The 17,345-nt window shown below is 34.7% G+C and overlaps 1 protein-coding gene across 3 annotated transcripts; it reads right to left on the bottom strand.

The window, feature by feature from the left end:
• Positions 1 to 473: 473 nt before the first annotated feature.
• Positions 474 to 16,479, bottom strand: LOC115697199 (187-kDa microtubule-associated protein AIR9). 3 transcript variants are annotated; one of them, XM_030624110.2, is made up of 39 exons: positions 16,183 to 16,479; positions 15,930 to 16,014; positions 14,800 to 15,690; positions 14,154 to 14,225; positions 13,525 to 13,590; positions 13,304 to 13,375; positions 13,147 to 13,212; positions 12,963 to 13,025; positions 12,803 to 12,868; positions 12,583 to 12,682; positions 12,128 to 12,229; positions 11,174 to 11,406; positions 10,912 to 11,026; positions 10,677 to 10,797; positions 10,295 to 10,470; positions 9,660 to 9,795; positions 8,973 to 9,073; positions 8,833 to 8,880; positions 8,523 to 8,707; positions 8,299 to 8,416; positions 7,930 to 8,057; positions 7,421 to 7,589; positions 6,667 to 6,785; positions 6,305 to 6,473; positions 6,027 to 6,111; positions 5,862 to 5,935; positions 5,658 to 5,777; positions 4,634 to 4,829; positions 4,420 to 4,541; positions 3,846 to 4,053; positions 3,468 to 3,541; positions 3,145 to 3,283; positions 2,782 to 2,963; positions 2,158 to 2,313; positions 1,825 to 1,956; positions 1,464 to 1,522; positions 1,354 to 1,386; positions 1,115 to 1,246; positions 474 to 991 (listed from the first exon to the last, which is right to left on the bottom strand). In XM_030624110.2, the coding sequence occupies exons 3-39, from the start codon at positions 15,643 to 15,645 to the stop codon at positions 815 to 817; spliced, it is 5,160 nt and encodes a 1,719-aa protein (XP_030479970.1). In that variant the 5' UTR covers positions 15,646 to 15,690; positions 15,930 to 16,014; positions 16,183 to 16,479; the 3' UTR covers positions 474 to 814. The 3 variants fall into 3 exon arrangements, with proteins under 3 accessions (XP_030479970.1, XP_060974980.1, XP_060974981.1); XM_061118997.1 differs by having other exon boundaries at positions 15,930 to 16,064; positions 16,183 to 16,384; XM_061118998.1 differs by lacking the exon at positions 15,930 to 16,014 and having other exon boundaries at positions 16,183 to 16,384.
• Between the last annotated feature and the right edge of the window lie 866 nt (positions 16,480 to 17,345).

The following is a 17,345-nucleotide window of genomic DNA, read 5'->3' as shown; positions in this document are numbered from 1 at the left end:
AAAATTGCGTTGTCATTTTCATAATTAATTTTAATATTACGTATATTACTGAAAATTCTCCTTTTTTTTTTCTCATTGAGACATTATTTTTTAAAAAGAATATATATATGTAATGGGTATCCGATGAGAATCCATCTCCTGTCGGGTAATCCCCGCCCCGCCCCACTTTAATTTAAACAAGTATTGACACAAATATGAGAGTGAATTAAATTTTAAGAAGCAGGTATAGGATGGGGGAGCAATCCCCGCACCCGCAGCGTTTACATCCCTACTACTTTCCACCTTTGCGCATGTTATAATACACTTCTTTAATAAAGATAATACGACCTAAATTTAATTTACAACAGATTTTGATCACATATTCCGGAAAAAAAAAACATTCAAGAATTTAACATAATTATAGAACATATTTTAGAAATACAAAAAGTATTGTTTTTTTCTAATGATTTTTTAAACTACGGTAATAAGAAAACTTTTAAGGTTGAAATAAATAAACAAATAAAAGTTGTAGTTTTTTACATGGGTGCTGAATACACAACAAAATTATCTGAACACAAAGAATACCGTACACCACCCCACCTGCAAATTTGAGTGCTGTAGTAACAAAAAATATCATAATTTACACTAATTTGACACAAGAAGCCTAACTACTATACATTACAATATCTCTTTTTTTTACACAACAGGTTGAAAACGCCAATACCAATAGTGATCGTGTTATCGAAAACAATGAGAATAATGACAGAACTTTCCATGGACAAGAAAGATTGAAAAATCATGAAATAAAATGGACAGTCTTGATTGATGTTTTTTACTATGTATCTATCTTGAGTAGAGTATTGAGGGATGTACTGTTGAATCGTTGAGCAAGGCCTCTTATCACGAGAACTATAACATCACGGAGGTGTCGAGTTTGCACCATCAGGTCAACCTCGTTCTCACTGTCAACTACGATTTTAAGCCGGTGTTGATCACTTCGGAACAGCTCCACCTGTCCAATCAGATATTATAGAGAAAACTCAATGAAATCCAAAGTCCAAATCATTGGCTGTTTGGAAGGAAAGACTATATCTACAGCAAATGGGAAGTGTCAAGAGTTTGAGCATAAACTTACATGAAATGGAGGTGCATAAGTACCCCGAATTTCTGTTGCTGGAAAAGACGTTTTAGAACCTGGTTTCACAACCTTAATCCTTTTTTTGTTGACTTCAAGAATTCTTCTCTCAAGGTTGCTCACTACCGGAACCTGCAATAGAGAGCACTAAAGAATTTAGACCATTTACACTTAAATTTATCAAAAGAAAAAGAAAAGAGTGATTAGGAAATAGGCAAGAATATCATGTAATAATCAACCTTTTTCGGAGATCGATCCTTATCACACAATGCCTGTATCAATAAATATAAGCTTGTGAGTCTATGAAGGAGAATCTTTATAACAAATGCTTTTAGTTTTGTGGAATTACCTCAAACTTCACAGATCCAAGTTCAATCTTCTGCTTCACTTCTTTAAGAACATCAGGCTCTGTGAGAAATCAAAGCAGACAATGTAAATTTGAGAAGGCTTTTGATAGATTGGTTGGACCATATTTATATTATTAAATCGGTAAAAGATGGTAGGAAAGCATCAAACCTCCCAAAAGAAAGACAAGAGTTGCAATAAGGTTTTGATATCAATGACAGATTACAAAGAAAGCAAGAAAAGTGCAACAGTATTTTTCAAACTATGAAATAAACCAAATAATATCCGTAAACGGAAGGGGTGCTGAAGATGCTAATTTCTAACTCCAGCAAAAGAAAAAATCATAGTGAGATAAATCTAATTACCAACAGCAATGGGATCTGTTGAGGCAGAGATAGGTTGTCCCTCCACTCCATCCTCTCTCACAGGAGTATAGACGACCACCAGCCTGTACCCCACGTCATCAACATTTGCTTCATACATCCTTCCTACCTCTCCTGCAACATAATTTTGCATTGAATATATGAAAAAATCTATATATTATTTATATAGATGGTAATCCCCATTAGCTCCTTACCTAGACATAATATTCTTCCCCTTTTCATCACATTCTAAATGATAGATATTTGAGAAATAAGGGGCATAAATGACAATTAAATGTCATTAATATGAGAAATAGTAGAGGGTTTAAACTCTACCTGGTATAGAGATCAAATCAGGACTTCCAACCATAGACCTTAGCCACTGGATTTTACTTTTTCCTTCCTTTCCTCCACTGTAAACACCACGAAGAGCATATAGATTGGTATGGAAACCCCTACCTTCAATTTCCAACTTATCTATTCTAGGAATCCCTGCCCAAATAAATCACAAGGGATTTTTTAAGGAAAAAAGTATCCACAAAACAGAAGATAATTTTCGAAAACCAACCATGTAAGAAAGTAAGCAAAACAGCAAGACTTTGTTTTTCAAACTAATGGATCCATAACATTTGTGTGTGTGTATAATAGAGAGAGAGAGAGACTAGACTCCATAATCTAATGAATATCCTGTATAAATAAATAATAAAATACAAGAATCGGTAAAACCATCGATAAACGTTATTGAGCATTTTGAGAAAGAAATGTGATGCACCAGGCAGCATATGACCAAATGAAGACTTTTTAGCTAGTTTTTCTGTTCTTTTTTAAATTAAAGATAAGTTCCATGTGTGATGCATTAAAAACAACAGTAGATCACTCTTCTCAACCTTTTCTTTCATCAGAGAAAATAGGAAAGCAACTTGCTTAACTGTTCAAGTTACTTTAGCTTTAAAAGAGTACCTGGTAGGATAGGTGCTGTTTCAGCATACACAGGCTCACTTGATCTTCCAAACACATCAGTCACAATGCATTCACATTTCAAGCACCGTCCAATGTCTTCAAACCGCAACTTGTACGAGCAAGAACGTTGTGCAGTTAATGGTTCAAAGTCTTTCTTCTCTCCTGATTCGGATAAATAAAACCTGCAGTGCAGCAAAATAAGTAAACAGTTATATTTGCATAAGTTTGAGGAGCTTCCCTATAGTGCAATATTTATGAAGTATACACACATATGTATGTGCGTGCCATTTTCAAATTGCAAATCACAAAAAAGTCAACAATGGTGATGATGCCAAGGAGCCTTTAGATGGACATGGTACATACCATTGGTATCTAACATCTTTTTTGTACTTGCTCCACACATGCTGTTGCGTGTCACTCTTTGGGATCACTTCAACAGCAGTTAGCACATCACCTTCAATCGCCTTTCCAGTCAGGACAAGCTCCTCTACTTTTGGAAGTTCTGTGGAATGTCAAATCCAAAAGCAATTTAAAGTTCTATATGCGAGCATTAATGTCTGATGTTAAAGAATATGAGCACTAGCAACACCCACAATAAAAAAAATGACAGCAACTAAGCTAGTCTGACATTTGATCAAAGTTGCCTAGACAAAGTTCTTAGTATGATCAGACAGGAAATCTCTTACCTGGAAGAATAATTCCAGTTGGGTCAGACAAATTTAGTTCTCCCGCAACAGAATCAGAACGAACAGGTGTATACCTGTGAGAAAAATGGTTAGAAACATTTACTAATGATTCTCAAATCCAAGTGATAGATGCATGTCATTCCTTAACATCACTAAATTGTCCATGTAACTAAAGAAATGGGCAAACTAGGTATATCAGGTTTATCATTTTGAGGTCTCATTGTGTGAGCTCATGAGATTATTTAGCTAACTTATTCACAAGAAGTGAAACCTGATTCAATTATATTTTTCTACTACTCATATTAGGGGAGAGAGAGAGAGAGAGAGAGAGAGAGAGAGAGAGAGAGAGAGCAGTTAGCATAAGAAAAAGAATACTACCCAAATAATAGCCGGTTGTTGTAGTCATCATCGGTAACTTCATAGGTTCTAGAAATGGCTCCATTAATAAGAATGATAGTTCCATCATTAGTTTCTCTGTACCAACTAAAAAGACTTGACCCCTCATATCCACCAAAATATTCCCCTTCTCCATAATAAATACCCGAAGACAACTCTACAGCGCGAACATTAGACACTACAGGTAAAGCTGCAACAATTTGCCAAATCAGTCAGTCAAATAGCAGATTTAAAAGACTACAATGTGTCGAACAGGAAGTTTCATATCAAATAATAAGGTATATCACTCGGAATTACTTTGGCCAATGTAAATAAACCAATAGAAGCATAAAATGAGAAACATGCACAATACATACCACTTCAGTGAAGTAAATGAAATTCATGGCGTAGAAAAAATGAATGCTAGACATTGTACAAGAGAAAGAAAATACTAATCAAATAATGCTGATCACAATGGAGAATTAAAGTTCTGCAGTAGGTCCTCACATCACTGAGTATCAATGATTCAACAGAAGTAACCTTACGTTATAACAGAAGATTGTGGCATTCATCATACCTGGTTCAACAGGACAGTCAGAAATTGCCACTAAAGGATTTCCACATTTTCCGTCAGAACGAGTGGGTAACCAATAAAAAGACAAATAATGCCCCACATCTTCAAGTAATGGTGTGTACATTCTGTCACATATGCACATCCGTCAGACACTTATATTAAGTATAAAGAGCAGAACTGAATTATCCAGAATATGTGACAAATTATGAGAACTTACAGTGTTTTGCCGCATATAACCACATCTTCAGATGCATCAGATATTTCCATTAGAGCAGTTTCATCAAGCTTACTCTTTGTTCTATACCAAATATATTCTCCAACACCTTCCTGTCCACCAAAGTATGTCTTTTGGGGAACTATTTCCTCATTCTCGCAACAATCAGGGATTACAAGCTCCCTTCCCACAGGATCCGCTGTACCAAGAAAGGATGAACTAATGGATCAGGGTTTGCTTGAATGGACATTCAATAACTTTAGCAACATAAATCTTATATAATGAATAAAGCAAAATTAACTTCATTCTTCTATCCTTGACATGATGGTTGGTTCATCCTAAGTATAGAATATGCATGAAGCATGTTCAGCAATTGCATGATGGAAACCACATATATTAACATTCAAATTCAAACTTCCACCTGTATTGCTTCGAACAATGTGTGGCACTAAAAACTACCATATACAAGAAAGCTGTCTAACAATCTTTTATAGAAAAAGAGAAGCGTGAAACTCTGAACAGAGAGTAAATTTGGCAACGACCTTCACCTTCTCAAGGTAATTATCATGTAAAAGGTGATTGAAAATTATTGTCCTATAAAAGCCTAATGTCACATATTAAGAATTTTATATTCCGTAGAGTACTCTTTCCCTAAGTTCATTTTGAGGATTTTAGTACAGTTGAATGCCACCTTTCATTTTTTTTTGGTAAAAACATTTTTGCAAATAGAATATGTAAGTTTAACTATATCTGCAAATACAACCCTGCAACTTTTTGTGATCCTCTGCAAGCTACTTTTCCTTCTCACACAGAATACAACGTATAGTACCAATTTTTGTTTGTTTAATATGCATACATGATTAACATAAGGTCCAAGTTGAATTAATGTGCCATCTAGCATAGCCAATTTCACTAGCTGTTCAAAAGAGCACTGTGCAATCATCGAATAATAAGTATAATAATCTATTTTAAATACATAACCACAAGGGAAGCTCAGTTGAATTCCCACAATTAACATTTGACTTACCAGGGGCAATCACATCAGATAAAATGCTTCTAGGATTCCCTTTCATTCCATCGTCACGCATGGGAGTGTACACAAGTTCAACACATGTTCCCACATCATTAAGAGTCAAATCCAGATACTCTGATAAAAAGAAAAGTTTTAACTGTTTTAATATTGTAATCCTGTATGGGTGTGCACATGCATTCTATCCTAAATAGAACTCACCTAGAGTACTCAGTTTCTCCTTGGCACCATTACTTTTAACTCTAAACCAATCATAGAAACAAGATCCTCTCTCCCTAAACCATAAACCATAATTGGATTAGGTAAGAAAAAATCCAAAATTTATAGCATCAAGTATAATGAAAAAGAAAAGAGTACAAGTCTCACCCTCCACTGTAAGATGCAACAAAGCTCAGTTGCTGACCTTCTATCATTGATCCAACAAACTCCAAGGACTGACAAGTAGGAGGGCCTGAAATGCAATTTCAAAATATAAATTAGTGTCATCTTATTTTAAATTTCCACCTTCTCGGAAAACACATCATCATCTCCAGAACAAACTTACTGTAGCTAATCAAGAAAAACAGACTGGGCTTTATATAATTAAGACTGGCATTAAGTACATTATTCCAAGCAATGGATGAGATATAAAATGGAGCATGTACCAGGAATGATAGGTCCAATTTGTTCAGAGAGAACAATGGGCCCACGAGCCCAGTCTGTTCTAATAGGTTCGCATGATACTGAGATGAAGAAGCCAATGTCACCAAGTGAGAGCATGTATGAAGAAGTGGAGGCACCCCAAATTTCATTCTGTGAGCCATCTGAAGCAGTCTGCAAACAAGATATTCCTCGTTAATTCTCCAAACAAAGAATGAACAAGAATTTGTCAAAAAACAGATCTTATGGGGAACTATTATTTGTCTGATAATGCCAATCAAACAAGCAACATTTCTCCCATCTGTCAAGGTACCCCTGAAAGAGACTGAATTACTTCAAACCAATTGCATATATTTTAAATAAATACCCGGAACCATCGAAAAACTGATTCTCCTTCTTCACCGCCCCAATATTTTTTGTCAACACTTAGTGTAGTTCCTTCAATGTGAGTTCCAACTATTTGTAGAGAAATCAATCTTGGACTTCCTAATTACCAAATTGCAAAAGTGAAGTATGAGTTAATATCAAGCATCAAATTAAAAGTGATCACTCTAGAAGAGTCATATAGTAGTCTGTTGATCATGACCCACCATGGTGGGCAATTATATTGCTTTTGAAAATAGCAAATGCAAATAAATGTCCTTTACAAAATTTATGATGCACGCTAAAAAAAAACTGAATTTTGAATGTAGAGTAACAGTATAAGCCATAGTGTTGTATATATTATGCAAATGAAGTTCTCTATGTACAAGAATATAAAACATGCATAAGCTCAGCACCAAATAGCTCCTTAACAGCTACTTTTATTCAATAGCTGCCATCTTAAGAGAGGAGGCATGTAGCGTGCTTTAAAGATATTGCATTCATAAACAGGGGTTAGTATAATATAAACCCACATAGTTAAATCCTCTAAAAAGAATATTTAACTTACCCATGGATAAATTCAAAATACACAAGGATGAATTCAAAACATACAAAAGTAGTGAAATAAACAAAATTCATTGTGAATCTTAAACAGGAAGAATAGGTTTTAGTCAACAAGTTACTAACGCAGATGCAATTGTTAAGATTTTAAATAATGGCTCTCATGCATCACAGGACATTAGCAAAAAATACTATACCAGGTCGAATGCGTTCCTGCCCCAAGCATGTTCTTGGCTCACCCACAGTTCCATCATCACGCACTGGGGTGCATTCAAAAGAAATAAATTTTCCAATGGCATCTTTGGTAATACGATACTGAAGAATTCCTGAAACCTCATTTATTAGATTACCAGGTTCATTTTCAACCTGCATATTACCAAAACAAGTTAGCAGAGTATTACCTGAAAAAAGCTAGTACTTAACAAACATATTATGCACATAAAACACCATTCAAGCAAGAAAGAAAACATCTATTACATTTTTTACAGATCTTGGAGCAAACTATAGAACCAACAAAATTATAAATTTAGCTATACTATATAGATGAATGCTGACTAAGTAAGCAAGGGAAGAAATGTTTATTGTATCTCTGATGATTATGCCGAAATGACCTACAATGTTCCGTTGGGATTAAGCTATTGAGTGCCAACTCCAAAGGTGTTATGAAGACACACTTATATTATGCAAGGAAGACAGAACAGAATACCTCATGAAGATACCATTTATAAATACTTTTTCCTTCATGACCACCCACGTAACCATAGGATGCTGTCAAGATTCCACCTTCAGTGTAATCCCCAGTAATTGATAAGAAATTTAAGCTAGGAGGAAGAGCTGCAAGAATGTCAAAAGTTTGTCAGCATGACATATCAATTTTAAAAGTTGGTACTAGGGTCTAAAGATCCAAGCTGAGTTGTTTTTGCTAGAGATCTAGCAACTAGGTATTTCAAGTATTCGTCATTTGACAAAGTTCTTTATCTTTTCTATCTCTTTCCCCTATTTCTAAACTTTAAGTTGGTTGAATTTACTAATCATCACTTCACTACGTTAAATGAAAACATAGAGATTCACTTACTGTCAACTGCTCTCTCTGATATGACGTATGCTGGTTCACCAGATTCACCATCTGGGGTCATGGGGATAAATTTTGCAACTATGTAATAGCCAACTGCTCCTAAAGGTATCCGAAATGCCTGTAATGAGGTTGGTAATTAGTTGCACTAGATGTAATAAATCATAAACCATCAAATATTTTTTTCTGACTATTAAGATTTTATGCTCCTTGAAAGTACCATCTACCTTAGCAATCTTTAACGTACTTAACGCTTCAAGGTCTTTCTCACCATCCAAAGTAGAAGAAACAGTTTTGAACCATTGTACTCTACTAAATCCTTCAGTTCCTCCAGTAACGATTCCAGTCACAGTAACCTTACTGTTCTCTCTTATTTCTCCAATTATCTTGACATTTGTTACCTTCGGAGGTGCTGGAGGTCAGCAAAAAAAAATGTTTGTAATTACGAGGAAGGGTGTGGTACATGGTGATGCTAAAAATTAAATTTTATAAAGATAATAAAACATTAAGCAAAACTCAAAAAATGCGTTGAGTTACCTTGCTTCACTACATTAGACACCAATGAAACAGATTCCCCTTCTTGACCTGAAAAACGCACCAACCAGAATTGTTGCTACCATTAAAAAAGCTATAAATTAAATGTGTGTTGTTTCCACAATTTAAGTTAAATGGGCAACCTTCAAAATTAATAGGTATATATACAAATGCCAAGCGTCGTCCAACATCTTCCTTAGTTAAGGTGTACTCAGATGTGCCAGTTGAGAGTAACACAAAGTCTCTGTCAGTAAAAGTCATCAGGAGAAAATAAGGGATAACAATGTTCATTCAAAAATAAAAAGTAACAGCAACCAAGTGAAAGTTAATATGTTGATAAAATATCAACTAAAGCGATTTTGAAACCATGCCTTAACTTTGAACTAAAAAAATATAATATAGTTAAAAAAAAAATCAAATATTAATTCACCCAAAATAGTTATGCATTAAGATTATACCTCGTGAAAAATAAAAAGCCATAAAAAAAGGGAATAAAAATCATCATTGAATCAAAGTCCCAAAATGAAAACTAGAGATTTAATGAATTAAAATAGGTGATTCACCAACAATTTTTTTTCTAAAACAAAACAACACTACTTGTATTATTAATACAGAGAAAATAATACAATGGGTAGGATTGGAGTACAGAAACGTACAACCCAAAAATAACAAAAACAAAAACATTTTTGGATTTTCCTAAAAACAAAACAACAGAAAACTGCCAGACTATACATTCAGAGAAGGCAAGTTTGTGAAACAGAAAAAAGAAACATAATTAAACAGCAAGAGAGTACATTCAACTTGTTGATAGAACAAGAGCTTATACTTACCCAGTATCCAAATTCTCACGTAACCATTCAAACTTGCTGGGGCCTTCTCTTCCTCCAAAGTACTTACCAACTCCTTTGACAGTAGTTTCTTCAATAGCATCTCCAATGATTTGGACATTAGAAACGGATGGAGGAGCTGAAATAATGAAACATAAATATTTATCACATACTGGTTTTTTTTTTTCAAATTTATACTGATTTCATGGCCAGATATTTTTGTCCAGAATTTCGGATTATTTAAATATATTAAACTGTATTCTCTTGTTAAATAAGGCTATATTTTACCGCATATCATTCATCAATTAATACAAACAAAATAATGCCCACTCCTTTACCTACATCTAATGATTATTAATCTGGAGTAAACTTGGCAAATCTTGGTAGAATACCAATTTTGGAAATTTTTCCTACAAATATATTGACGTGTTCATTGTAGTCCAACTTCAAGTAAGCACCCTCATGTTTCACAATATAAGTGCAACTTCTCTAGTAAGTCCAAATTGTATATACCAGAGACCCATGTAAATATACTCAAAAAAGTGTAATCATCACATATAAATTGAAAACACCATTGATCGACAATTATATTGGATATGTGATAAGAAGACAAGATCATCTGAGAATTGACTGTGTACCTGCTTTAACAAAATCGGTGTATTTATATTGTGGTTCGCCCTTGGCACCTTCTTCTGTTACTGGTGTGTACATAAAAACCAAACTGGAATCAACGTCATCTACAGTTAACAAATACTCTTCATCTTCAGCACCAGCAATTACAATAGGACTGCCATTCCATTTCCTCCTTAACCAACTGAAAAGTGAGTAGAAACGTGGCTTTATTATTTTCATGCCTGTAAAGCATTCTAAGCAGGCTATACAAACAATGGTGTGTATTTCCTTGATAGCACCAATGATCACATCACATATTTTAAGTTTTCCACCGCATAAATCTGTATTACTGGCCAAGGATGGTATCATGCGTACACTCCAACAAACCACACGAGATACACAACTCACCTGGCAACTCCCTTTCCAGGAGTACCTCCACACCATGCAACCACAGCATGGCCTTTCAAAACGGTCCCCTCCACTAGCTCCCCATGAACTTCAAGGTTCACAACCTTTGGGATTCCATTTCCTTTTCAAGACGGTTATGTCAGATCAAATGAAAAAAAAATATTTTTTCTATTTGAGCTAGACTTCAAGATCATATTTTCATTTTCAAAGAATGCATAAATTAATAAATACTTACCTCGTGAAACTCGTGAAGAAATCGCAAATATAGGAGGGTACTCAACTTCTCCCACTACGGGAGTACACTCAACTTTCAATACTTTATCAATGTCTCCATGCTTGGGCCAATAAACCTGGTAAACCATTATCAAACGAATAAAATTGGTGAAATGTCATCAGATGCTAATACTACAAAGGAAACCTTTGCATGAAAACACAATGAACGATCCGTTGTCATCAAAAGGGTCAAAAACATCGGCAATACCAAAAAAACCAATTACCTCTTCCCTGGCATCAGGAATAACAGTGAAATTTGTTGGTGTTCTGTCACCCACAAACCATTGATATCTTAAAACTAGCTGTGAATCAACACTCAAAGTGCTCTCTTGCACAAACGTAAAGTGGCAGTGACAAGCATCTTCTTCAGAAGGTCGATCCACAGAGGCTTCCTTGACCAAGTAACCCGCAGGCAAATTCTCTTTCCATCGTTCAGCCAGAAAGCGAAATGTTGAATCTGTCCAACATACCAAAATTCAGAAACAAAGCATTTCTCAGACAAAAAGTAACAGATGTTTAGCTCTTATGCAAAATAACCTTAAATGCAGAATTTTCATGTCTACAAAATGGTACCTCGAAATGCAAATTAAATGGTAGACATAAACAATATACAGCATTTAAATAATTAGATAAAATATATGATATATCCTAGGTACCCGAAAAGAGACTAATTAATAACTAATTTCATTTCCATCCCTAACCTTGTGTTGCTAGTAAAGTAAATCATAAAATGCAAATAAACCAAGAACAAGACAATATATTTGTATTTTAACTGAATTTTGTATGGCTTATAAAACATTCTTAAAATTAGTATTCATATAAATATATATACAACTTTGTATATATATATATGCAGTGCAATCGATGTAATGCATGGAAATCAAACCTTAATTCGTCCATATTTTATTGCATGAAAATACAAACTAATATCCAAAGTAAGAAAAGAAAACGTAGCACAGGGAAGAATAATGTTATCCACTCAAACTATTTGCTACTAAGAAACCGATTTTAGCAGCTTAATAACATTTAACAACAAACACAACTCAGTATAACCTCAGCAGACATAATGTTCTCAACACGACATTCTCAATATAACTTTATTGGTGCTCTAATTGACAATGCTACAGCTGAATTTGCAAAGTGATCAATAGTATAGAAATTCCCTGTTAATTACAAACCTGCTGCATGGTCTGGACGGCAAAACTCCCAACCATCTCTGATGCACAACGATGTTTGTGCAGGATAACGTTTTGCAATTGATACCTCCTCCCGAGAAAGATCTGTTCAAACCCACATGAACTAGTTAATTTGCTGAAATTTTTTTAAGCCACAAACAGCAAATCTTAATCATTATTTTCTAGCTCATTAATCATTACAAAAAAAAAAAAAAAAAAAAAAAACAGTGAATCTTATGGATCTTTTAGAGCAAGAGAACATAAAATGAGCAAACACCCATTAATCACATAGAAAAAAAAATCAGGAGAGATAGAGACCAACCAGTACTAGGAAAACCAGATGTCCACAAGTCCAAACACTCAAACAGAACAAAGTAGACACACACACACACACACACACACACACAACATTATGCCAATTCATAAAAATCAATAAGATAAATAGTGCCGAAGAATACCTCTGTCATTGAACTTTTTCAAGGTAGGTCCAACAAGCAAAATGCATGCTGCTTCTAAATGAGGCATTTTAAGAACTGGATTCTCTTCAACTCGTAAATGCTGCAGATGAAGCAAATAACCAATGGTGGAGCATTCATATATTTCCAATGTGTTCTTAGAGTACAGAGAAAGTGAACTAAAATCTAGCCTGAATCAAATAACATAAGATGCTATACTGACCTCAAGGACAGGTAAATAAGGAAAACCCTTTAGAGTTGAAATTTTATTTCTGCTAGCAGCTAAGACCTGCAAATGCAATAAATGATTTATAAGTGAGAAGCACTTCGTCAAACAAAGAACGAAAAGGTTGATTAGCTTGCAACAGCCAAAGAAACTAGACCTGTAGTCGTGGTTGACTTGCCATTGATAAAGACTTCAGCTTATTTTGAGCAACTGAGAGGAACTATAAGGGACATGAAACAAACAAGAATAAAGAATCACTAAGACAGATTGAAAAGACCACTACAAGTTTACTATTAAGAAACCTGATCAGCAATATAAGACTTATTATAGTCTGCTCTTACCTCCAAATTAGGAAGCTGGGGAAGACTTGCAAGTGATGTGATTTGATTTCCAGCTAGATAAAGTTGCTACATAAGTGGGAAAAAAAACCTTCAGAACATACAAATGGATGAGTCAGCATTTAATACATGACAATTCATAGGCAGCTTAGTGTTTTACCTGTAGGGCTTTGCAATTCTCAAGAGGTTCAAAACCAGGCCCTTTGAAATCGTTGAAACTTAAATCAAGAACCTGGTTAAAAGAAATAATTATAGATCAATTAACAAGCTACAGTGCTTACATGTTCATTGTTATAAAATTTTATAACTCCATTAGTTACTTATTCTTATAACAGGTGTGATCATAATAACAGGAAAGCTTCTCAGGCACTTGTAATATACCTTCACCCGTGATAAAATCTCCACTCCTTCCAATGTAGACAATGCATTGTCTCTAAGATAAAGAAACTGCCAACAAAGAATGTCATTTTAATGAACAAACAAAAATCACTTAGAAAAAAGTAGTGGCTCAGAATTTCATGCAAGTCACTTAACCTTTTGGTCATAATTCTACTCCTAATGACAATTCGTAAAGCCTTTCAAGGAAAAAAAAAAACTGTTGACGCATAATAACATCTTAAGGGGTTATATTTCCCGAAAACCCTTTAAAATACTCCAGTTTCAGACTTCGTATGATACAATATTTGAGTATAAAAAACTGCTAGTTGAAAACTTCTTTCCATAAATGAACATGCACAACCCAAAGGCTTCAAGTTTGGCAAGGGGTTGAAATTGGGATAAACACTAATGCACATGAAACAGCTCACCATAAGACAATAGTTTATAATACAATATACTTCTAAAATCAGAAGTATGACTCATCCAAGGAAATTCAGTGACCAGTGATAACAGTCTTAACACAACAGGCAAGGAATCAAAAAACACAAGCCGGATAGATTTTACTGGCATTTAGTAACATAACAGTAACAACTTTCTATAATTAATAATTACCATATATAACACAAGTTTACCTCTAAATTTGATGACAAGTTCAACCCATTGGCTGTGAGACTGCGAACCCTGTGACCTCTGAGATCCAACCTCTGAAATAAGTTTAAGAGTTGTGATAAGTAAAGACTACGAGGACGATTACCACTGCTACAATTACACTAGAAACCATAACATACATGTGTAGAACTAAAACCAGAGTAATAGCATATTCAATTTTTGTAAAGCACGCAATGACACCAACACTACTCAACTTCAGTGCGCTGATTCTAAGCACGATACATACACCATGTGGCTGCAGAATGAACGCAAATGTATGTCTTTGTGTAAAATTTAAATGATGTAGAATTGAATTAAGTTGGCAATGGTCGGAGATTGAATGAATCAGATAGCCAAGCATAGCCATTTTTCAGCGTGTATTTTAAATTATTAATATTCCAAAATTTTCAAACAAAATATGGTCTAATAAAGCTTATCTTTTTCATTATTTGAGAAGAATGAAAATTTAGATTTTAAAGTAAAGGAAAATACTTTTCCCATTGATTGTGAATGAAGATGAACCACTATCTGAGTATCATTAAGATTAACTAAGTGAAGCATTATCAAAAATTTGAGATGGGTATGGGCTAAAAGCCCCTAAATATCGATTTAGATAACCGTAGTACTCACCACATCATCACTAGCTTTTATCTCCACCTGAGGAAGAACAATGAACTTGGAATCCCTGCTATCAGGAGTACCCGTTTTCCTACGTCCAGATAGAGTAGAACTTCGATCCTGAGATGAAGACAGAGACGAAGATCTCAATCCTGTAGAGACTGTAGGAGACCGAGAAGATGGAGAAGAAAGCTTAGAAACCGTCTTCCTTATCGCGCTTCCCCCAGAACTATCTAATGAAGTCGAAGTCACTCTTCTTGAAGAAGTAGAAGATGAAGGAGATGAAACGGATAATGATTGCCTTACTGTTGACCTACCACTGACTGTTGTTGCTTGCTTAGTTACAACAGACTCAGTAGATCTTCTCAGACTACGGTCGGCTGGTGAAGCCACCGGAGTTGATTTTTTAGTTTCTGAAATACTGCTTCTGTTCAAAGGTTTAGTAGCCACTGAAGGCAGCGAACTCCTCCTGAGCTCGGGGAGAGACCGCCTTGATGGCTCCGTTGTCTTTTTCCCAGCCACAGTAGTGGCATTGCTCTGTTTTGCAGCAGACGCAACAGTTGGCTTCTCGGCCAATCCTCCAGTGCTGTTTCGCCTTGTCCCGGGACCCGAATTCGAACTGTGTGACGAACCAGTCACAGATGATTTCCTCACATCCGAACTGGTTTTTTGGTCAATCACCCTTTTCCTACTAACACCCGTCGGTACCGAGGCCTTTGAAGTCACAGCAGAAGAACCAGGTTTCACAGTTTTCGCAACTTTCTTCTCTCCTAATGATGAATTATCTGAAACTTGCTTTTCGGCAACTTGGATTTTCTCTCCTGGCTCTTCCCCAGTTTGTACTACAGGCTCCTCCATTTCAGTTCACCCTGAAATGAAGTTCAGAAACAAAGGAAAGCTCCCCTGGTCCAACAAAAACAAATCAAACACTACAGAACAATCTGTTTGGTTCCAAAGAAACGGCAAAAGAAACATAAAAACATCAAAGACTGGGAGCTCAACTAAGCTCAATGCTAACTCTGTTTCACCATTTTCTCACTGGTCTTAAGTTCAAACATCAACTACATTAACAAAAAGCCCATAAACCTTATCACCTTCTTTTAAACCCAAAAAAAGACATAATATCATTCAGAGCTACTCACCAGTCACCACTCCAAAAGTACCAAAAACTCAAAGCTTTTCACAAACAAAACACCAATTCCTCAAGCACAAAGATCATACTTCGATCTACAACAAAATGCAGGTGCGTAAGCTAAAAATCACAGCTCAACTTCGATCTAAGCCCAAAAAGAAGGCAATAATGATTACAAAAAATAAACAAATGTGAACACAAATTCAAACTCAAAAACAAAAACGACAAAAAGAAAAAAAAAAGAAACAGTGGAAAAACTTTACCGAGAAAACGCTTTCAGATCTGGCAATCAGGCTGAAACCGAATTCGAAACCGAAGCCTTACCTGGAAGCATTTTCTAGGGTTTAGCGATATTTTGGCAGAGAAAGCGTGGAAGTATTCGCTGCCAAAAAAAAAAAGCACAGAAATGAAAGTAAGAAAGAACAGTGAGAAAAAGAAGTGGAGAGAGAGAAAGAAGAAAGGGGTATGGTGAGTGGTGGGATTAAAATAATCATTTACGTTTGAAAAAAACCAAAAACAAAAATATTGGAATTGGATAAATTCATTTTTTATTTCAATTTATTATAATAAAACAAGGCCAAAACTAAATTATTTAAAACAATTTTGGCGGAAACAGTTTTTTCTTTTTTCTTTTTTCATCTGAGTCACGAGTTGACTCGGTGGAGTGACGGTGGTCTCTTTTCTTTTTATTTTTTATGTCCCAAATTAATTGAATTATAGATATATTTCTATTTATTTTTGGTCTCGTTAATTTTTTGAGATTTTTTTATTTTTACATTTTAAAATTTTTTTTTTTATATTTTTATGGAATTTTACATAAAAACTCCTATTACAATTAGCGAAACAACTTAAATCGCAACAAAAAATCGTATAAAAACTCACCGGAGAAACTACTCTAAGAACTCAAATCTTAAATTTAAAAAAAAATAATATATAGAATAATTTCCTTAATTTTTTTTATAATTTATCTAAATATTTTATAAAATTTTAAAAAAATTATAATAATATAATATAAAAAAATATTATTTTCACATTAAAATTTTTAAAAATACTTCAATAATTATAATATATACCGTCATAACAAATTTCAACTAAAAATTTTCTTACCATAAAAGTGAATGGCATCATGCAATATGCATCCTAAAATTCTAATTTTTTTTTTTTAACAATATCAAGTCTAAAATAGACATTCCCCACCAAAAAAAGTAAAGACATGATGAAAATTGGGGAGGTGATGATTTGTTTAGACTAGAGATTCGGAGAGAGAGAGAGAGGTAAGAGGGTAAGTTTGTTTTGGTCATGGGGAGTGGTCTTTTACTGTTCTCCATTCTTCTAGATTAGTCATATACTAATCTTTTGTTGCCTCTCTTCTACTCTCTCTGTTGTGTTCCTTTGTGAGTTTTTAGTTCTCCTGTTTGTTTGTCCC

This window comes from Cannabis sativa, chromosome 7 (genome assembly GCF_029168945.1).
Source record: "Cannabis sativa cultivar Pink pepper isolate KNU-18-1 chromosome 7, ASM2916894v1, whole genome shotgun sequence".
NCBI classification, from domain to species: Eukaryota; Viridiplantae; Streptophyta; class Magnoliopsida; order Rosales; family Cannabaceae; genus Cannabis; species Cannabis sativa.
This window is presented reverse-complemented; position numbering and strand designations above follow the sequence as displayed.